This window comes from Cyprinus carpio, chromosome A15, assembly GCF_018340385.1.
Source record: "Cyprinus carpio isolate SPL01 chromosome A15, ASM1834038v1, whole genome shotgun sequence".
Classification (NCBI taxonomy): domain Eukaryota; kingdom Metazoa; phylum Chordata; class Actinopteri; order Cypriniformes; family Cyprinidae; genus Cyprinus; species Cyprinus carpio.
Genome location: NC_056586.1, coordinates 5,152,574 through 5,176,027, shown reverse-complemented (window position 1 = coordinate 5,176,027; position 23,454 = coordinate 5,152,574). Strand labels below are relative to the sequence as shown.

The window sequence follows — 23,454 nt, the reverse complement described above, 5'->3', positions numbered from 1 at the left end:
ATTAACTTAAAATAAAATATAAAATACTTAAATGTATTTTGTTAGCTAGTTACCAAGACAACACTAAAACTAAAACTACATGTTAAAATAATAAAATAATAATAATAATGACAAAAACACAACAAAATGACCAAACCTTTAAAATTAAAATAAATAAAAAAAATACAAAAATACAAAAATAAAATTAATTCACAATATTAACAAAAAATAACAGTATATCACTGATACACTGGTTTATTATTTTGTTTTCTAATGCAATTGCATTAATACATTTGATGTTTTCTTGACTTTTTAGGGCCACTGTATAGTAATATTCCAATTTCTGGTTTTATATAAGCCAACATATAATAATAATAAAAAAAAAAAAATTCATTTCATCATTCACGCATATGCATCCAACTATAGCCATGGCTTTAGAATATCAGACAGATGTAACAATTGCTACTGATTTATCACTTATTGGATGATCAATATGGATTTAATGTTGTCATTAACTTTTCCATGTTTAACTAATATTAGAATCTTAATCTTATTGTCTTCTTTGTGTTTATACACTCTTGCTGTGCCAATGTGCCACTTTATTCATAATATAAATGTCGCATGCAATAAACCAGTTTTTGGTATGTAAACACTAAAATATTCTTAAATGGAATTTTCAAACTGAGATTTAACAATGACAGTAAATTAAATATAAGAATAGATAATAATTCAATTAAAAGTAATAAAAACGCTTGTACTGTATGTTAAGTTATTTGGCATATACAATGAATCATGATTGTTAGGAAGTAGAATGAGAGGGGCCAAAAATACAAAATATATATACAAAAATACACAATTATGTATTAGACTTGTTGTATCAATTCTGAAACCCTATTTTTCATCATTGTTTATGGGAGTGCGGCTTTTCTGGTCACTATGAATTCTGTGCCTTTACTCAAAATAAAATGATATGAACTATTCTAGTTTCGGTTTATTCATAACGCATTGCTTTTTATATGTACTGTATGAACAGACAAAAATGACAGCATAGTACAAAGTTTGTACATTTAATAGACACAGAATGTATTTGGGAGATTTCAAGCATCCAGGAACAATGCCATGAAAGAAGAGAAAAGCGGCTCTCATCACTCCAGACATAATGAAAGAGCACTGCTTTGTTAGCACAGAATTCAGACCAGCAGAAAAGAAACCAAGTACTCCACCTGCTGCCAGGAAACTGTAAAATGAAAGGAGGTTCTCTGTCATGTTGTGCAGCCATGTGTCTGTCTGCCTCCTGAATATAAAGTCTGTCACATATATAAGCAATGTCTTGGTGACCCGGTTCACACTGAGCTTTGAACTTTAAACAGAGTTTAAAGGATTCACATCTGGACCTGCAGATATGCCGTCTGATACTCATTTCTAAAGAAGCGGTAAAGAAGGTATGACTTTTCTTTTTGTGGTTGTGTGGCACAGGTTTAGGTTGACTCAATTTAAAAGTGATTCAGAGTATGTAAAAATAAATAAATGATAAATTAAATTAAATCATTGCTTTAATCTGCATTAAAGCGATGCAGAATAAACAGCTCAACATTCTATTCAAAGTTATTTTGAAAACTGATTTCAATTGTATTGGCTGAACAGTATAGATTCAACCATTAATTAGATTTTTTTTTCTTGCTTATACTGCATTTCAGAATGATTCTGAAAATGAGCTCTTATAACTACAAATATTCGTTGCCTTACAAATATTCCAAGTTTTCAGTATTAGTGTCAGTATCAGTATCAAAAAAAATAAAAAAATAAATCTGTTTCATTTGCTATTATATTCCGTGGGAAAGTGGAAATAAGACCCCGTAATCTTTTTATACATTTCCGGAGCACATAACTAAATAGAGCGCACAGTCATATTTGTCTTGATTGTTGGTTAACCAGAAAATATGTTCATCATATGTCAGCATTTGCATTTTGTATTTTTGATAACATTTGATATGCATCTGCATGTGCATTTACTGCTCGACATCATCTAAATGCAAAATGCATGTTCCCTTCTGCACTTTTGCTTTTGTTATTTAAATCTGTGACATGGCTTAGAGTAGGGGTGCCCAACCCTGCTACTGGCGATGGACTGTCCTGCAAAGTTCAGCTCCAATCCTAATCAAACACACCTGAAGCAACTAATTTAGGTCTTCAGGCTCACTTAAAAATTAAAGGCAGGTGTGTTTGATTAGGGTTGGAGCTAAACTTTGCAGGACAGTCGATCGGCAGTAGCAGGGTTGGGGACCCCTGGCTTAGAGGCTGTAACCCTTGTCATGCAGAAGGTGCTATGCTGGGGTGCTTAACTCTGAGTTTAGCTCCAGGCTTGATCAAACTCACCTGACTCTAACTTTCTATTGATCCTGAAGACGTTGATGAGTTTGTTCAGGTGTGTTTGATTAGGGTTTGAACTACTCAAACTGCAGGCAAATAAACCTTGAGTGCCAGAGTTGAGAAACCCCTGCACTATAGCATCAATGTCAGCAATGCATCAGTAGATGGCACTGTGACCAAAGATCAAGAGGATGATTTAGTAAAGACTAAGCTTTGTGAATTGCTACATTTTATACACTTGCTCTGTATATAAATTTTCGGTAAAGCAGGAGGGAAAAAAAATAAAAATCTAATCGCTGCTGCTTCTTCTTCTTCTTTTTTTATAAAGAGTGGTTTACTGAAAAAATTGTGGCCCTGTCTTTAAATTAATTAAATTATAATCAAAGAGTTCTTAAGGATAAAAATTCTATCTCTGTTAATGCCTTAAACTACAGTATATAGTGAATGATATCACTTGCACGTCACTATAATTTTAAAGGTTACAATTAATAACAGAGCTTAAACTATTAAATTCAACTGCTAATGATGCAGTTATTTTGTAATTGAATATTAAAGTTATGTCAAAAAAAAATTTTATTATGGCATTTTATAATACTTAAAAAATATATATATTACATGTTATTAGTAAATGAACCTTGTATACCTTAGAGCTTCATTTTTAGTTCATATACATTTCACTAATAAATCCATAGTAACATAGTCAACATCAATCCATCACTAACTAACTAACTAACTAAACTCCTCTCCACTTGCCAAACCTTTGGTTGCAGTAGTACAGTTTTTTAGGGAAGATAATATGTTACTCATTCAGAATAATGTGTGAGAGAAGATAAAATTTTTGGGTCTTATTTAAAAAAATAAAAATACTGAATGTTTCCGTGAAAGCAGAGCTCAATGACCATTCACACATTAAATAATAATGTTAATTAAATGTTATCATGTTGATTTATCAATTGTACTATTACTTGAATAACCTTTCATTATAGGCCATAACAAGATAATCTGAAACAACCATAAAATTCTGCACTAATGCACAGAGGGATTCTTGGTAATGATTCATATATTCACTGTGACTCATTACCTGTTTATTTATTTATTTTTAATGGTACTGTACAGAAAAACAGGATGTTGAATCATTTTATTTCGTTTATTTATGAAAAACCTTGTATCTAAATAGGCCTGCCACAACTTGCTTAATTCACAAACTAATGTTTAAAACTACTACTTCATTCCATGATATTTAGCTACATTATGATTCCATTCATGTGCACGTTAAGGAACTCACACAGGACGCGTTCTCGTGATCAAAAGCAGCTGGACTGAGCGCAAAGTAACGGAACTCAACAGAGCTCAGGTGTACTGTTTATAGACTCGTGTATTTTTGTATGACTTTTATTCCCCTATTGATATGTCAAACAACAACAACAAAAAAAAAAAAAAAAAAAAAAAAAAAAACAAGGGGGGCGCTCAGGTGTCTCAAGAAAGTTTTTTTTTATTATTATTATTATTTATTTTTTATTATTATTATTTTTTTATTTTTTTGCAAACGTTTTCTTAAACGCCATATTATAAACACGACGCTCAAACAAAAACGCCAGAATGCGTCCTGTCTCACTTACTGTATCTATTCTTTTGTTTTGTGCTCCCGGGGGAGCTGCTTTGAGACTGTCCTACTGAACACGAGGCAAGAAACCTGGGAGTCGATCTAAAGACTGGTGTGATGTTTCCTGTCACCTGCAGATGGACGCTGATGTGGAGGCGAGCAGTGAAATAGATGTAATCCTCCAGCAGATCGCGGAATTGGATAAATGGAGAGAGATATTTAACTCCCGCGGGTACGCGCGCGCGCACTGCTGTCTTCTTCTGCTGCCCAGTGCCCCATGTTTACTCAACCTGTTTTTACCTTACAGGTCGGAATTAACACATGGATATCTTAAAGTAAGTCTTAATCGGTTTTATTAATTTATTTTTGATTGCTTAATATTTTATATTTCTAATTTAGACATCTACAGGGGATGCAAGCCAAGTGTTTTCTAGAGAAAGCAAAATGGTTACTGCTGGAGTAGTTCAGCTCAAAACGACAAAATTGTCACAACTTATTTTCCCCTCACGTCGTTCAAAACGGGTATGGATTTAAAATTTCCTTCTCTGAAATACATGAAGATCATTTTGAAGACTTAAGCCAAACTTTTTTAGCATTAACCCACAGGTAGGCATGTTCGTATTTGTTTATTTTAAAAAAGAAATTAGTGTACTATGTATTAGTTTATGTTTTTTTGTATTTAATATTTAGCATTTTTAGGGGAATTTTATGGTCGATTTTTAAATACACAAGTGAACAAAAAAAAGTTAAACAATTTTAAGTTTATTATTATGAAAAATGCACAAAAATACTATTTTTAAATGGTATATGAAATATATATTTTCCAAAACATGGTTTACTCTAAAACTGTGAGAAAATAAAAAACACAATACACAAACAAATTGTATTCCAAATTTGAGGTTGATATCTTAAAAATGAGCTTGAATGTGCAGTGAACATTTCCACTAGATGAAATTCATTTCTAATACAAGGATGACTGGTTTTTTTTTTTTTTTTTTGTGCGTTCACATAGCAAGTGCCAAAACTCTTACAAAGTTGTGTACCTTCCAAATGAAGGAAACAATTCTAAAAAAGTAAAACATAAATTTTCTCGGTTAAAAATAAACAAACAAAACCAGGGGGTTAATTAAAGGAGAATCAAGCCTCAAAATGAAAAAAATCAAAATAAAAGTAATAAACTCTGTGCTACTGTAACGTAGGCATGTGACAACAGGGTTGAGGATGCAAGCGCAGGCTTTATTTACAAGAGTGGTCAGACAGGCAGGGTCAATCAACAGCAAACAGGTATAATCCAGGATGAGACAAAAGAGTAATCCAAAAACAGGCAGATGTCAGGACAGGCAGCAAACAATCACATAAAAAGAGACGGTTACGAGTAGGGCTGGGCGATATATCTAACGATATAATCATGAGCATCTAGTCAGTAAAGCCGGTTCCCTGATTAGCGCTAAATCGCCATCACCTGCTTTCAAATGGACCGGCATTTAATAGACAGAGCCGTAAATCACTGACAAGCTATGCAATATCGCGTTCATTATCGAATGCGATACATCTGCGATAATGAACCCGATATTGCGTAGCTTGTCAGTGATCTACGGCTCTGTCTATTAAATGCCGGTCCATTTGAAAGCAGGTGATGGCGATTTAGCGCTAATCAGGGAACCGGCTTCACTGACTAGATGCGCATGATTATATCGTTAGATATATCGCCCAGCCCTAGTTACGAGTCAAAACAAGGAACTGGGAAACCACAGGAACACTACAGGCTAACTATACTGAGCAATGTGTGTGTGTTGCACCAGCCTTTAAATAGGGTGAGACAGATGAGGTAACAAGACACAGGTGAATACAATCAATGATGATGAGTCCAGCAAAGGATTATGGTAAATGTAGTCTGGGGTAGATTTGCAAAAGTCAGAGGTGGAGAGCCTCTGGTGGAGTTCATAGGCACTCCAGCAGGAGATTGTGACAGCTACGTATATTCCGATGAACAGACCAAAATATAAGAAATAGCTAGTTAAGGTTAAGTCTATTTTGTGAATGAATTTATAGTACATTGGAATACTTTTGGAGGCTTATAGTCAATATTTTGTAAAGTGTTTAGGCGGACATCCCTTTGTGAAAAGAAAGTTTGAAATGGCTCAAGTGTGAGTAAATGATGACAGAACTTTAATTTTGTGGTCAAATGCTTTTGCTAAATATTTCAAAATAACGTGTTCTGATGCATTCTACTGTGCTTGTAGCTGTTTTTAATGCAAGAATGCATTTGTGTGAATGCCTGTTAAATCTTGCGAACGCAAATGTAACGTCCCATTTGCCAATGTAATTCTTATGTGGTTAAGTCTGATATTTCGATAATCGATACTTCAGACACTGTGCTCTCAGGTGGCTGTATGTCATTTTTCCCCATGGCATGCAGTCAGCCAATCAGATGAGAGTATGTGGGTGTCTGCGTGGCTGCAATCCTCTCAACAAACTCTGTATCACAGACTGAAAGAGAGGTGTGTGTTTGTTACCACATTACCTGGAAGTTATTTTACCAGGCATATTGCTAATGCCATGTGTGAAACATTTTACTGCAATAACAGAGTGCATGTAAAGGCCATCATGACAGATTATCAGGATCTTCTGCGTACCATCAAGAGTTTGCAGCACTCCAGACTGAGTTACATAGAGCTTCTTCAAGAGGAGGTGAAGAGAAACCAAGATGTGAGTTATCTGCTGATGGCTCATTCAACTCAAGCCTGGCAACTTCATATTCATAAGATTAGTAACTGTGCTTTGGGATTTCTGTGACTGAAGAGTTATGTAGAAACTGGTAAGTTTAGGGTAAGATTGATTGATTGATTACACAGTTGCACAATTTAAATTTGATCAAAAGTGACAGTAAAGTAATTTGTATTTTTTTAAACAGATTCTAAATGTAAGATTTTAAAGTACAGTAAAACAGAAAACAGTTCTTTCGAATTTAACAATGTTTTACAATATTAAACAACATTAAACAAAAATTGTTTTCACCATTACTGGAGAAAAAAACAAACAAAACAACCTAATGTATATGCAATGTTTTGTCTGGAAGCCTAAAAAATATGTTTCGCGATTATGTAATAAAAGTCATTTTAAGGGTAAGACAAGGTAGAAGGTATACCGTAGCAACTGCACATTTTCACTTTATCACTTGCATAGAGACCTAGTGAGAAGATCAAATCTGAGGAGGACAGTGACGACTCTTCTAGGCCGGCCACCTCAGCCCATCACGTCAGCACACAGAACGAGCAGTTCACAGCACCCTACTCCATTCCTCAAACCCTCACAGTGTCTCCGAGTCTGGGTGGGCAACCGCTGTCACCAGAGCTGGCGGTGGTGAGTCGTGGAACATGACCCTGTCACCTGACCCTCTGCTCACTTGCCTCCCATTGTGTCTCATAACAGACTTGTGCTGTGTGTGTATATGTGTGTCCCGGAGACAAAAGACAGGATATTGACTCATCATTTATTTATTAGGACTTTAAGCAGTAGATCAAGTTAGTCTCATATAGTCATAACTACTGCTACTGTAATTCCATGTAAGCACCACTCGTATTTTCTTTCAAAAAGAATGATGTTATTTTTTTTAAATTATAAACCTACATTTCAATGATATTAGCTGGAACTTGGGTGTTGGTTTTTATCGTAAATTAATGACTTAATTTTTCCATCACTTTATTTATTATTATTATTATGACATTTCATTTAGCTTTGTCTCTCATACAGAGTCTAAGAAATATTTTGTTTGGGAACACCTTCCATATATTCAACTATGAGTGGAAGAAATCATTCTTCAAGTTTCGGGAGCCTTTCTCTGACATGGCATATGCTCTGGAGACTGAGAGGCTGGTGAGTATAAGAGAACTTTATATCTATCATTATAAGTCATTGCTTATCGTCTTAGTATTGGGCATTAAACCTTGAAACTGATAGGATATTGTAACATTTCTTAACATTTTAATTTGAAAATTCACATAAATTACTTGATGAAGAGACAAATGTGCACCTTTCTCTTTGATGCATAAGTGAAGGGAATGTGTATATCTAAACACATGTAAAACAAACACAAAACATCTATGGTTGAAATGGTTAAAAGCATGTTTGGTGATTAATATGCATTAATATGCTGAAAGAAACGGGCAGAGGCAGGGATCTAAGTGTAGGTTGTTTAATGAAGTAAACTGAGACAAACCATAAACCAAAACACGGGAAAACAAGCAATAAAACACAAGCAGAAACAGCAACCCTTAAAATCAACAACAGGCAAAGAACAAGGGAAACACAAGGGCTATATATACAGAGCAGAAGCGATGAACTAATTAGCAACCATAGGAACTAACAAGGTGATGGGTGTGGTTCAATAAGTGTCCATAGCAACAAACAAGGGGAACAGAGACACAAAGGCAGGAAAACACAGGCAGGGATTGTGGCACATGCCACGAGGAGGGAACAAAATAGGTTGCCACAAATTAAGAACTCATTCCTGTTGTTGTTAATTTGTTCAAGTTTATTAAAAAAAAGTTAAATTGTGGCCAAATTGCACTATTTCCCCCTTCATTTTAATTTATTTAAATCATAGCAAATTGTGGCATGTACAGAGCTCCATAGTATTATACATAAAATTACAATAACGCATTCATTTTATTAATAATAATAATAATAATAATAATACAGAAATCATCTTTGAAATTAATTACACAACTGGTATTATTTGTTTGAGCTTCATCGTACAGAAACGATGGTGGTTGTGACCTTTTAACTGCTTACAAAGAACGTAGGCTAGGAAGGACTGACAACTAAATAAAAACCACATGATGATTTAGGAATGAGTCAATAAACTCTATACTTGGTACTTTGAAGTTTAGAATTCTTGTCAGATGTGTCATCATTATGCTTGTGCATTCTGGAATTGAAGGCATAGCTCACTCATAAATGAAAGTTTTGTCATTATTCATTCACTTTTGTCATTTCAGTACCACATGTTATTTCCCATGGTGCATGAACTGACAAACTAGTCCACATTCACATCTTGAATTTAAAACTGGTACATCGTAATACCTTTGTTGGGTGAATTACCTCAAACTGAGTCAATTTGATATGTTATTGTATTCTTATTTGACACTTAAACAGACTTAACAGTTCTTAAAATAGCTGCTGTAAGTGGAACTGGAAAAATACTTAATAAAAATACTAGCAAGGCCCAATCTGGAGACAGTTGACCTTATGTGTGATCACGTTAACAAAGTTACTTTCCCTTTGCCAGAACTGAAAGTTAAATAAGTGAAGAAGGATTTTGTTACAAGCTTTAGAAGATCACTTCTCATACGTCTTTTTCATGGAGAAACCATGACTTCAGATTGATAAGCTATTGTTTGAACTTTGCATCAATACCCGCCACCACATTATTTCATGATGAGCTTGAAATGTTGGCCGTTTCCTTAACCACAGGTCATTGGCACGCTTAAACTAAGGCAAACTAAAGTAAATATACTTCCCATCATCCTCAGGTAGTGAAGTGAGGGGCATGTCATTGGCAGATTACACATTACACAAATTTATATCAAGAGCACTCTAGAAACTGATTCAAGGTGAACTTTCTCCACCAAATAATTTCCACTCAAATAACAAAATCTATGTGAAATCTGTCTTGCATGGCTTATGAATGGTTCATAAACTGAACACTAAGTGTTGGATAACATTAAAACTTAACACTCATACAGTACACTACCAAAAAGTTTGGAGTCTGTAAGATTTTAAAAAAATGTTTTTAAATGACGTCTCTTATACTCACCGAGGCTGGATTTATTTGATCAAAAATACAGTAAAAGCAGCAACACTGTGAAAATTTGGAGTTTACATTCTCTAGTAGCAAAATTTGCTTGGAAATAATCTCTGAGACCCCGGCCTCGCTATGTGCCCAAAGTTCCCACCACTCCTTTCAGGCATCAGGTGGTGAACGTGTATGCGCTCCCTTGTGTCAAGTCAGACAGCCATGTCCTTGCTGTGTCCAGTGTGCACCCTTGCACATTCATTTGGACTGCACAAGGAGCTTTAGATGAGCTGAGCAGCTCTTTGTCTGTTTTGGGTGAAAGTTTGTCTCCAAACAGAAGATTGGCCACTGGATTGTGTATACCATTCTCTTGGCATGCCACCTGGGAGTGTGAGCTCCCTCTCTGAGGTGATAATGTGCATTTTTTGTCCACCTGAGTTCCCCATTTCTTGCAAACTCTGGACACCATCCTGTTTCTCCAGCACTCATTGGTAGCTGAATTTGGCAGAGGAATTCACTACCAGGCCCATTACTCATGGTATGCCCCTTTTCAGGTGAACCAATGTACTTGGGTTAAGTGCTCCATATGCGCTGATTCCCTCTTAGTAATCCTATATGATCTGTTTTCCTCTGCTCGGATTCCCTGTCGGAAAACCCTGTGTCTTCCACTGGACAAGGCCTCATAACACAGTTCAGCTAGTTGTGACATTTAATATAGGGACCTCTAGTGTCACTAATTTGACACAATATCAAGTGAGTGACAGATAGGGAATGCCTTGGTTACTATTGTAACCTATATTCTCTGATGGAGGGAATGAGTTGCTGTGTCCCTCCTGTCTCAACACTGAACAACCTGCTGAAATGACTGGGACATTATTTTGGCTCCTCAGCACAAATCTAAGTGAGTAGAGCATGGCATCACATTTATACCCGTATGTACAATATGGGTGAGTGGTATGCAAATTCTCTGAACATGTTTGGGGTTCCCAATTGCCCTAATGTCACTCCATCAGAGAACAGAGGTTACAGTATTAATGAAGACGTTTGGTTCTAGTGTCTTCAGTGTCACTTGATCCTCCAGAAATCATTCTAATATGCTGATTTGTTACTAAAGACATATTTCTTATTATAAACTATTATAAACATTTCTGTGTTAGTTCTGCCAAAAATGAACATACCGCGATGTAAGTCTCTTATTTAACTATTATTATTATTATTATTATTATTATTATTATTATTATTATTATTATTATATATTTTTTTTATTTTTTGGCTGAACGTTCCCTTTAAATACACAAAACTGGTACACACTGTTTTAATTATAACCTTTGGACCAATCATATTTATATTTGTTGTGTTTCATCATTAACATGGAAGTCCTGTATTCTGAAATGGCAATTACAGTTAAAGGAAATAATGTGGAATTTGTGAGAGAAATGCATGACAAAAGTGAACTCAATCAGTGTTTTCTCTTTCTGTTCAATTGCAGGGAGGAGCCTGTGCTATTCAGATGGTGGTTCAGGCTCATATTATTAAATATTTGCTCTTCAACCGGTCAGTAAACTCAGAGTTCACAATGCAAAGGTGATTTTATTTTTATTTTTTTCAAGGTTGTATAATTGTGTGGGATATAATCATGGCAGAGGGGAAGATTTCAGATTTTCAGTCAGTAATTACTTGCATTTCGATCTGTTTCTATCAGAACATTTATGGTTGGGGTAGGAGTGGGGTTAGAAGCTCCAAAATATTGCTATTTCTATAATCTAATCTAAAATTATTATTATTATTATTATTAATAATAATAATAATAATAACAACAATAATAATAAACATATTTTTCAGTTGAAATCACGTGTCATTCAAATGAAAGTTTTTTTGATGGTTTTGTCTGAATTGTCTGAACTGAAATGAGAATGCTGTGGTACTGCACAGTCCACTGTATCACAGCTCTGACAGACTCTTTATTTCGTTCTCAGTATGGTGATGGTAGGGGAGAACGAGCAGAAGAAGGCGCTGGCAGCCGCTCTATCTGACATCTTGTGGACAGCTGGTGAGGAGCAGACCGCTACCGTCTGCTTGGTCACGTCAGAGCGCTGTTTCACCCCCTACATGGACTACAAACTGGACAACTTCACAGAGAGGGTACATACAGTTTATGAAAACATGTTAACATACAGCTTTAAAAATGTTGTAATTAAGTTCTTACTTTTTTTATTTCTACAGTTGCATATTTTCACCTTCAAAAAGAAAGATGATGTTAGATCATTTATATGGGAGCACATCCAATGTGTGAGTATATTTTAAAAACACAAATTATATATTATTAGGTAAATCTATGCCATATGTTATATTATTATATATGTCCATGATAACATGATAACTTTAATTATACTTTCTTTGACTTGCCCAGATGTTTTATTAACTTTCACCTGAATGTCTGTAGTTTAAGGAAGAAGGAAGCCATGGCATCATACTTTTTCTGTACAGCCTTATCTTCTCCAGAACTATTGACAGGTATGTTTACAGGTTTTATTGAAAGAAATTAATACTTCAATTCAGCAAGGATGCATTACATTGATCAAAAGTGAGTGTAAAGACATTTACAGTTACAAAAAAAAAAAAAAAAAAAACAGGTGAATTCAGTTCTTTATATATTTTTGTTAATCAAAGAATCCTGAAATATATATATGTGTGTGGGCGTAAACGTTATTATTATTATTATTATTATTATTAATAAACAGCACAACTGTTTTGAACATTCATTATAATAAGGATATCAAGAAGAATATTTTCTTAAGCAACTAATCATCATATGAATTATTTCTGAGGGATCATGTGACTCTTCTTATTTAGTATTACTATACTAATTCTGTTTTGCCATCACATGAATAGATTCATATTTAAATGTATTAAAAGAGAAAAGAGTTCATTTAAATTTTAATACAATCTCACAGTGTTACTGTTTCTAATATATTTGTTATCAAATATGTGGATGTGACGAATAAAAATCTTGAATCTCTTTAAATAAATGCAAACAAACATTAAAAATGTTACCAACTTTTGAACAGTATCATATTTACAAACAAATATTTTTAGGAATCATTAATACTTTATTGCACTTACAGATAAACATTATAACACAGTACATCTCCAGCACCTGAGAAATATCTCAATAGTTTAGTCAGCTTTAGTTCGTAATACAGTCAGTTCGTAAAAGGATGTGGATCTGCCAAATTATCAGAGAGAATTTAATCATTTAAATGAATAAAGTGAGAATTAAGCAGTCTCTAAATTTGTAGGATACGGGCAGACTTCGATTCTACCACCACTCATCTTTTGCATTTGAGTTTGGGGAACTTTGTTTGTCGACAGGTAAGGAAGGGTTTTTTAGAGCTTTTTGTATATGTGACTTGTTAGTATTTAATTGTGTCAAATTGTCTCTACATCCATTAGGCTTTATTAAATCTGTTGCTGACCGGCCACGCGACTCCTCAAGTCTTCAATGGTACATCACTGAACGATGAGCAACACAAAGCATTCGCCCAGCCTCTCCACGGGGTTCTGACACGCAGTCATGTCGGATATCTGCTCTGGAACAGAGAACAAGTCAACCATGCACAGCTCCCCCTGGTACAGCACCCATCCTACGGGTTTGGTCTTTCTCTTTGTCACTTTCTCTCTAAACTTTACATTAGGATAACTGTAGACAACTAACTAATTATGTCAAGATGGTGGTCTTATGCCATACAAACAGAAGTTGAGAAATAGAGATGCAGAGAGTTAAATTATTTAAGTTATTTAGAGGACAAAGTGAATAGATGAGTTTTAAGTTGAGACTTAAAGGCCTGGAGAGAGGAGTCCTTTAAGAACAAATATTATAGGGCAGCTTATTCCATAGCTTATGGCCTATAATACAGAAAGCCCTACCACCCACCATAGAGAGTTTATACTTGGGCACAACAAGTTATCATTGCTAGATCTGAGAGTCCCTACAGGAATGTATGGTGGCACCAAGTCAGCTAGGTATTGAGGTGCCAGGCTGTGACAGGCCTTATGAACTAAAACTAAGAGTTTGAAATGAATACGTTTGGCCACAGGAAGCCAGTGAAGTTGGTGAAGGATGGGAGTGATGTGTGCCGATTTTTTGTTAAATGTAAGGGCTCGAGCAGCAGAGTTTAGTACCATTTTTGGAGGCGATTAATAACTTTGGCAGGTAAGCCACTATATAAGGAGTTACAGTTATCCAATCTGGAGGTTATAAAAGCCTGGATAATAGTTTCAGCATTTTCTAAATTAAGTGAGGGACATATACAAACAATATTCTGCAATTGGTCAAAGCATGATTTAACAATCTGATCAATATGTGAATCAAAGCGTAACACAGAGTCAGGAACATTCCAAAACTTCACACAGTTGTTGAGGGCCTAATCGGGACACCATCAATATCTATGAAGATGCCATGCTGGGAAGAGCTCTGTGATTTAAGGCCAACCAGCAGGATTTCAGTTTTGGCTGCATTTAGTTGTAAAAAGTTATCTGACATCCAGGTTTTAAGTTCTTGAAGACAGGAAACAATAGAAAGGGGTGGAAAAACTGAGTTGGGTTGAACCGTAAAATAAATTTGAATATCATCACCGTAGCTATGAAAATTGAGACCATGATGTCTGATGATCTGACCCAGTAACAGTACATAAATGATAAATAGAAGTGGACCAAGTACAGAACCTTGGGGAACACCACGGGAAATTGTGACTGTGGGAGATCTATTCTTATCTATCCAAACAAATTGCTGTCTACATACGAATAAACACTGTAAAAATGACAAGATACTTGAGCCACCAGTTTTGATTCCTGAGATTACCATATTGATCAAACCCTTTAGAGAATCTATAGGCACTTAAAAAAAATCACAAAAGAAAAAGGGGTATTTCTCTGAGGAACATTTTTCAATATACATTCTTACCAGTTACGAGCCTGTAAACTTTAAACTTCTTGTTCTGAAGTGCAAGCTCACAAATAAGTGATGGTTTGTGAAATTAAACATTTATGGTTTTGCTTTGCTTAATTTTAATAAAGTAATAAAGACCTGGAGAAACCTTACAGTATTTTTATATGCACATTAAAAAGAATCTTAACAATGAGAAAACATAGGTAACATTAAATATACATACTCATTTTCACAAATACATGCTGTAGAATAAAAAAAGTTACAAAGTAATATGAAAATAATGTCAGTAAATATTTTAATAGGTTATGAAATTTCAGTTCTCACAAAGACGCGTTCTGTGTCCTCGCGTCCTTCCGAGTTGGTTCTGTCAAGGTAGCATTGCCAGACTGGTCCCCATATCTGTTCTTTGCGTTCTTGGAGTTGAATAAATAGGTTACTTGAGGCACCCTAAAATGGCTCCCTAGAGGTTCTCCAAAGGGTTCTGCTAATAGATCAGTGACAACCTTTGTCAAAAAAGAAGTGCACTTTAGGTGTGCTTTTTTTTTTGAAGAATACTTTTGGAAATAATATAATGAATGTAATGTTTTCAGACACTTAGTTGAATGTAAATTGCAATTAAATGAATATATATTTCAGTTCAAAAGTTATCTGAAATTGGGTGCTTTTTGACCCACTTAAGTATTTTTTTTTTCTTTTTCATAAAAGAAATAAGTCTCAATGATAAAATAGTTATTTAGAAACACACTTTCTAATTAGAAATATATTTCTCTAATATATGACTCTAAAACCAGCAAGTAAACTCCCTGGATAAATGTGAGTGTACAAATATTAATCATAATTTTCAAAAAAAAAATAAAAATAAAATTCAAATTCATATTTTTTTTTTTTTTTTTTTTTTTTTTAATAACTGCAGCCTTTACTATCATTTCCGTGTTATGAAAAGTCAAACAGCATTACTGACATTTGACACACAGTCATGAGGGGTCCTTTCTGTGATATAATTTCCTGTTTTGTTGTTTTCTGCATGTTGTTTGCACCACATGGTTCATGCAATCTGTTCTAAGCTAATACCCAGTGTGTACTGATGTTTTTCTGGTTTCATTTTGTATGGCATTACTTAAAGAATGCTGCTTTATCTACTCCCACAGGACTTTTGGCTTCTTAGTTCCTGTATTGCTGCACTGTAATCTATTATATTTTGAATGCATCCATGTTGAGTTGAATGCTTTTCACCCAAGGTGGGCAGTATGCTGAAAACCCCCAGGCTGCCTATTTGGGTGTGCAACATCAATGGCACCTACAGTGTTTTATTCAGCCCAAACCGTTCGCTGCTCTCTGACTGGAAAATGGAGCATCTTTTCCAGCTTTACTTCTACAATGGCCATCCAACTCAGCTCAGCACAACAATGCTCACCATAGGTACAGTAATTAGCTACTGCCCACGCTTCTTTTTCATTGATGCCACCTGCCTGTGTGAACCAAAAATATAAAATGTATGTATTGTATTGCTCTTTTGTATTTCAGATACACACTCCCATCACTGGGAGGCTGAAAATAATGACATTCAAGGAGACCCAGAAAAAAAGTTTCCATCTGTAGAGATGACCATTAGGACCAAGTGGGAGGGAGCTGTTATTGACTGGAATGGGACAGTGCCTTTTTTCTGAAGAGGTTTGAAGCAGGGTCACCTGATTTGTAGCATACATCTCCTGGCCTGCAATAAGGAGTATTTTATAGACTTATATAGGTTTTGATTTGGGCTTAATTTTGACTTTCATTTTGGCTTGTGAATCTTAATAACATGATTACCTTTTACAACCTGCCCACTTGAACATCTCAGCATCTGAGCATTTAACATAAGTGAAAACCTTTAATATGTAAAACATGTCTTTTGTAAAACAACGTCTAGAAATATATCCAAATCTGGTATATCACATGTCCCACATGTTTAACTCTTTTCGGGCCTATATGATTTACCCCATACTGTTTTTGTCCTTCTATTTGGATCCGATATGGGTTCAGATCGCTAGTATCAAGTCTCAAGTCATGATGGAAAAGGCTGATATCTCAAGTTACAGAGTTTAATCAATTTAAGTCAAGACCTTTATTCAAAGCCTTGTGGTATTTGATTCTTCTGTGGTATAAATCATGTATGTAGTATTTTATTTTTGTATTTTTTATTATTGCTGTATGACAGCATTGTTAAAGAAAGGCAATACTTTACAGAAAGGATCAAAGTTAACATTTTTACAGCATTTATTAGTTTAGATTCATGTTAGTTAACAAATGTGCTATTTTTCATTCTTAATTGGTTAGTTAATAATTAACTGACGTAATGACTAACTACAGTGAAGTGTTATAAATATTAGTATATGTAGAAATTAAAATTAACCAAGTTTAATAAATTTGTTCATGGTTATTTAATTGTTACTAACTAATGTTAACATAGAACTGTGATGTAAAGTATTACCTAAATAAATATTAACTATAATAAAAAAATAACTTATTTTTGATTGTTTATAGATTGAACTCATGACTGTGACATTTGGTTTGCTTGTGAGAATGGGCAAACAAATAATGGTAAATGTTTTTTTATAGTTCATAATTAAAAATCAGTTATGTGAGTTATGGACTATAGGGTGTTTAAAGGAAGACTGATTAAGTACTGAAGATCTGCAATATTAAGAGCTTTACATGTAGCAATAGTTTAACTGTTCAGGAATCTAACAGGTGTTCAGTGTAGAAATGATGGATTACTGCTGATGATCAGATTTTCTGAATCGGGTAAAAACAGCAGAGGCCTTAGACAGAGCCTTGTGGCACTTCACTTCCATTTGAACTGTAATATAAGAAACAAATTGTCAAAATGTGCAGTAAAGGTTCTTATTTGATGTAGTTTATTATCAAAGGCTAAATTGACATAATAGGATATACACTTTTATGACAGAATTATAGTGCATTATAGAAAAGAAATAAAAAATATATTTTATATACTGAGATACAGGTGTATAAATACAATATTACTGATAAGAACTTATAAACTTAATGTGTCTTTCTAAAGAAGGTCGACTTTATCGGTTAACAATAGCATCTAACATTCTGAACATATGTGTATTCCCTTTACAGATTTTCTCTTTTGGATGTGTAATAAAATGATACATAAATGGCTCTTTTTCAATACCCATTGATATGTTATTTGAGAATCGATAGTCAAAACAGATTTGGACTTTTACATGTGTTATGCAACAGTATTTCAATATTACAATATTTTAGATGTATAACCTTGATCCATAAGAGCCAGAACAGTATTTATCATAATAAATTGGATTTAAGTGCCAATGTCATGCTCAGTGTCTCATGCCAGTCGAATCACAGGCTCTTTTACATTAATCTCTGCACTATTGGATTAGTAACAAAAGCTCTAACAGAAAACTCACATCATTTTAATGATAACTGGTATGGATTTGGGGGTGGTTACTCTGTTGTTGATTTAAAACACTGAAGCCATGAACAACTTTACAACATGTTAGTAGACTATATGAAGAAACAACCCAACAATACAGTAGAACATATAATACATTTGTTTTACACACAAATAGAAGAGTAATAAAATATTTTAACAGGCCATTCACATCAGGCTCCTAATACAGTCAGTTCAAACTAAATTCTCATGCTTTGAGTCTGTTTTATGAATGTCCGCCTAGAATTTCTTCCAGGTTGATGTCTTTCATCCAGTCATCATTACCTGAACCTGATTTAAGCAGGGAGTCGATGAAATCCGAGTCAGCATTTATCCCTGGTACCGTGTTATCGTCTTCCGGTAAAAAGTCAAAGGTCAATCGACCTGCTCGGTTGTTCTGATAAGTTGCTGGGCTTTGGCTCTGCTCTCCAAATGTGGTTCCACAAACTTGTTGTTCTGGGGACGACTGAGTCAGGCAAGTCACCCCGGGTAGAGGGGGTATCCTAGGCTGACTGGCTCTAGGAGCAGAGCTTCTGATTGCAGGGTTTATGGATAACACATTAGAATGAGGCGCCACCTGGTTAGGTGGGCAAATAGATCTCGGAGGAAAATTAATGTCACTTTGGGGCATCACTGTATTGGAGAGCCTTTTGACATCTAGTCCTGACAAAGCTCCACTCTGTTTTCCGCTGTTTGTCCAGTTCAAAGCAGTGTCCATCCTGCTGGTATTGGTGCTCATGTCACCCAATCTTTGCCCCAGCAGGGAATCCTGACGGATGCTCGTCCTCACATGCTGAGTGCTCGATTGAAAAGTGGCACTCTGCTTGTTTGTCCCATGGAACTGAGGCTTGTTTTGCTGAAGCCCCATTCGGCTCAGGCTGCTGGGTTGCTGACGGAGCTGGTTTGTGCAAGCTTGAGAGCCTGTGGGTCCTGAATTAGGGTCTTGTCCAAGTGGAAACCTTCTCTCTCCTGAGGTAGCCACCATCTTGTTACTTTGTCCATTGGGTAGGTGGCATGTCAAGGGTTGGATGCCACTTTGGTCTGACCCACTGCCTGTTGCATATGCATAAAAATGATCTGTGATGTAAAATATTGATTTACTAAGCAATAACATACTGAATATCTAAATCAAGGTTTGTTGTGGTTGCTTAATCCAAACCTGAGTTCAATTAATCGTACCACATCATCAGTGTAAATATAATTCATTTTATTTACTTCATTAAATGTAGTTCAATCATGACAGCTCTCTGAATAGTTTTAGCATGTTAATGGATATGACAACAGTATTTGGTATTTGGTCTTAGCAGACTATATCTCCTACGCATGCTGCTGTTGCTAAGCAAGTGGAGCTGGGAGAGGTGGAGAGTTTTAGAGGAATTCTGATAGCGTGCTGCAGGAAGAGCTTATGGTGAACACTGCAACAGCCTATTTAAATGTTGAGCAAGCAATCTCATTGGTTGGAGAATCATCAGAGGCCAATTAGCATGTCTAGTTAATGATGTTATTGCTAATAGGTTACATGTGAAGGTCCTATCATTCTGCGCCATCTAGAGTTTCATGACTGAACTAGATATTTCATTCCCATATTATATGACACTGAAAATAACCCACACCTGTGTATAAGCTTGGCTGTTGAGTGCCAACTCCATTGCGTGGGTGTTTGTAGTCTGGTGGAGGTCGTGTTAGATGAAGACTGAACTGATCCTGTGCGCTCAGTTTCTCCTGAAACATTTACAGCAAAAGCACAACATTTAGTAGTTTAGTAATAAAAGTTCCACAGATTACAACTGACCAAATAGTCAGTGGTCACTCAAAGGATTAGACTGCAAATTCAAACGTGTGTGTGTGTGTAACATTAAAGACATGTATAATGTTATTAAGGGGGTGTGGAGGAGTCTTAATTTTCTATAGAATATCTCTTTGGATTTGAGACTTTAGTCTTTGCAACTTAACATATCTTCTTTATGCACCAAGAGCTTGTAACACTCCAAAGAGAAAGGAAAAATTGAAATCGCATCATATGACCCCTTTAAGGCTGTGTGATATATGGCAAATACAAACACCCACAGTCACCTACATCCTAACCTAATACACCTCTTACAGTCTGCTAGGTGTCCCGTCCTGAACAGTGCACACACATACACCCACCATGACACTGTCAGTCAGATGGAGGAGGCATTAGCAATGACTGTAACTAACACTGTTGATGATCGCATCGCCAACAGCAGATACATTGGGATAACAGTTGATGAAACTAATAATATCACGGTTGAGAAAACACTGATTACATACCTGACACTTCAGCAGAGAGGGGACCCTGAAACTGTATTCATTAGAATCCATGTAATACCCTCTGCCACTGCAGAATGCATCACCACAAAAATAAAAGATACAGTATGTTGTCAGACTGTGGTGTAGCTCTGGATCAGGTAGCTGGACTGGGAAGTGATGGAGAGAATGTAATGGTGGGTCGAAAAGTCAGAGTTGTACAGGGTCTTTGTCAGAATAACTGTTCCTACATTAAATAATTAACATTCACTGTGGTGCGCACAGAACAGTAATACTGTGCATGAAATAAGTGCATATGTCCCCACTATTAATAACATATACACATACTACAAGAATTCTCCCATTCGAACAAACAGATTTAACAAAACGAAATGGAGGCACATGACCTGTTGAGTCTAAAACAACCATCGGCTACACGCTGGCTGTCATTGGAGAGGGCAGTTAAGGGCGTACATGCCAACTGGTTTTCTCTGTTACTGGAGTTGGAGGAGGAGGAAAACTCAAGAAACTGCCCGATAGCTAAGGGTATTAGAAAGCACATTCACACATACACATTCCCTGCCCTAACTCACTTGTTGTCTGACGTCTTGGCCGTTGTGAACCACATGAATCTCACATTCCAAAAACCTGCTGTGAACATGACCCTTGCTAGCCTTGAGGACTTGATGAATGGGCCAGGTAAGCCAGAGACAGAATTCAACAAGGCTTTACAAGATGGTAAGTTTCGTGGCTTTATGCTGGAAGGTGGACAGATGCACAGAACTTTCGGTTTTGTGTGCAGAGTACATAGCAGAGCCTATCAAATCTATCAGAAAAAGATTCCCTATGGAACATGTGGGTCACATCGCTGACCTCGACACTGTACTCAATGCATCTCACTATCCGGGCACTGACAGCACATTGAAGAGCTATGGGCTGGATGCTTTGGAGTGCGTTTGTGAATACAGTATGGAATGCAGAGGGGATCGGAAGGAGCGTATGCTGCAGGATTTCCTCCTGGTGAAATGAGTGCTTGCAGGATCAGGAAATCCCACATTCAGAGAATCCTGTAAACTTCTGATCACTTCCCAAGGAGAAATGTTTCCTGACTACATAACTCTGACTGAAGTGGCGCTAGTAATTCTGGTCTCCAGCATAACGCGGTTTCAGCCTCCTGAACAAAATTACAACTGTCACGAGAAGTCATCTTTCCGAGGCAAAGACACAGAATTTAATGAAATTTTGCCTCTGCATCAGTCTCTCTTGATGTGTTTGATTATGCACAGGTGAGCACACAGTTCAAGTCGATCTGGACCAGGAGGAAGATTCAAGTTCAGACAGATAGGCCTACAGAACATCATGTAAGTTCATGATTAAAATGTGAATGAAACCAAAAGCTATAAGAAAATATGAAACTTAAAAATGATGTGTAATAACAGATTATGACAGAATTTTTACCCTGTCCTTCAAAATGACAGATGATAATAAAGTCTAACGCACCTGTGAGAGATGGGTGGTCATAATGTAATGGCTCATGGGTGTGTGCGTATTTTTTTTTTTTTTTTTACAGACATGAAATGTATGTGCCTATTCAGAAATTGACTTTGTAGAAAAATAAACTTACCCTGAGTAAAAAAGTGTGACACTTAAGTCAATAAAAACTAATGCACTTTCTGTGAGCTGCAAAAGTAATTCACCTCTCAATAAACATTTTTATCTTCAGAAAACGTCATCGTCATAGGTATTTAGGCATGAAGAACATTTCCAAACGGCAGCACTCACTGGATCAGAAACGTTGAGCTGCGGTTGACCCAGTGGTCTTTGAAGGTTCTGGTCCTGGCCTGGGTTCTTCTGCTGAGAACTGAGAACCTGAGGCCTCTGCTGTTGAGCTGGGCCTGTCATATCTACAGAACGCCCATTCGCTGGTAAACGAGGTCCTTGTGAAATTCCCTGCAAATTAAAAGCATGTTATTATTATAACTCACATTTAAATGGCACATCAGCCACTGCATTACATCCTGCTGTGATTGAACAGTTAGTCCACTAGAGGGCAAGCTTTGTTTACAGTCAATCTGATGGTACACAGTCCCTGTTCACATGTGACTTCCTGTGCGGTGATAGGGATTTTCCATAGCCTTTCCCACACTGTTCTATCACTTAGAGAAAACACATCCACGGCTATATCCATAATGGGGACATAATGGTACCTAAGGGAGAACAAATTAGTCTGAAATTCTCAAAACATCCTGTCATTTCAATATGGCTACAGTGACACATGCACTGTAAATAAATGCTGGTTCTAATATTATTTACAAAACACTGTCTTACAGACTGTTGTTTAAACACAGTAGCACTGTAAGACTGATAGTCTTATGAGACTGATCCTATGGGGGCGCAACCCAATTGCTGCCAGCAATGGACAGATTTATTCAGCCATAGGGCAGAGGCATGCAATAACAGATCATCTCATAGGCCTATTTATCCCATTTTTTTGCACTTTCTTGAAATGCACTCTTATACAGGCTGTCATATTTCATGTAAGTTGCTCTTTTAAAGCACTGATTACATGGTTGTATGCTGCTATTTTAGCCATAAAGAACTTAAATTGCATGACAGCCGAGCGCATTTATCATCAATTATAAAAAGAGACACAGCAATCATCCTCATAAATATACACACACAAAAATATCACATTAAAAAAAAAAAAAACACTTTTTATATGCTCTATAAAACAGCCCCAAAAAAAAAAAAGAAAATTTTTCAGAAAATAAAAAAAAACGTTTGTGAAAGTTCCACCAACATAACGCAGTAATTCCCACACACATGCATTTTAAATATATCACATGGGTGGCCATACAGTGCATCACAATATGAAAAAAAAAAAAACACCAACACCAACAAAAAACTATTACACCTGCAACAAATAAATTTGCAGAAAGCACAAAGTTTGTGCTCAAAATGAAAGGCCTAATTAGAGATAGTAAAGATCCACTGCCAAAAGCACAAACATAAAATAACATTTTAAAAGT

At 36.0% G+C, this 23,454-nt stretch overlaps 2 protein-coding genes across 5 annotated transcripts in view; one reads left to right on the top strand and one right to left on the bottom strand.

Annotated features, from left to right (window-relative positions):
* The first annotated feature begins 157 nt into the window (after positions 1-157).
* On the top strand, positions 158-17,434 carry mindy4b (MINDY family member 4B). 2 transcript variants are annotated; one of them, XM_042770829.1, is made up of 14 exons: positions 158-1,421; positions 4,090-4,184; positions 4,260-4,287; positions 6,338-6,661; positions 7,139-7,315; positions 7,706-7,828; positions 11,239-11,333; positions 11,726-11,891; positions 11,973-12,038; positions 12,193-12,263; positions 13,049-13,121; positions 13,203-13,379; positions 15,936-16,116; positions 16,222-17,434. In XM_042770829.1, exons 2-14 carry the CDS (start codon positions 4,090-4,092, stop codon positions 16,362-16,364), a joined length of 1,719 nt encoding a protein of 572 aa, XP_042626763.1. In that variant the 5' UTR covers positions 158-1,421; the 3' UTR covers positions 16,365-17,434. The 2 variants fall into 2 exon arrangements, with proteins under 2 accessions (XP_042626763.1, XP_042626764.1); XM_042770830.1 differs by lacking the exon at positions 6,338-6,661 and having other exon boundaries at positions 162-1,421.
* A 143-nt stretch (positions 17,435-17,577) lies between these two features.
* Positions 17,578-23,454, bottom strand: part of LOC109087154 (mastermind-like protein 2) — a 78,216-nt gene continuing 72,339 nt past the window's right edge. For 2 of the 3 annotated variants that reach the window (XM_042770826.1, XM_042770827.1), the window contains exons 4-6: positions 22,208-22,375; positions 19,771-19,879; positions 17,578-19,234 (exon numbers count right to left, since the gene is read on the bottom strand). In XM_042770826.1, coding sequence (XP_042626760.1) covers positions 18,384-19,234; positions 19,771-19,879; positions 22,208-22,375 — 1,128 coding nt within the window. In that variant the 3' untranslated portion in view covers positions 17,578-18,383. The remainder of the gene's footprint in view (positions 19,235-19,770; positions 19,880-22,207; positions 22,376-23,454) is intronic. The other variant, XM_042770828.1, reaches the window with a different exon arrangement.

Coding starts and splice junctions, on each gene's coding strand:
- mindy4b (XM_042770829.1), top strand. CDS start 4,090: ATGGACGCTGATGTGGAGGCGAGCAGTGAAATAGATGTAATCCTCCAG. Junction 11,892..11,972: donor TGGACAACTTCACAGAGAGG/GTACATACAGTT, acceptor TTATTTCTACAG/TTGCATATTTTCACCTTCAA. Junction 16,117..16,221: donor CACAACAATGCTCACCATAG/GTACAGTAATTA, acceptor TTTGTATTTCAG/ATACACACTCCCATCACTGG.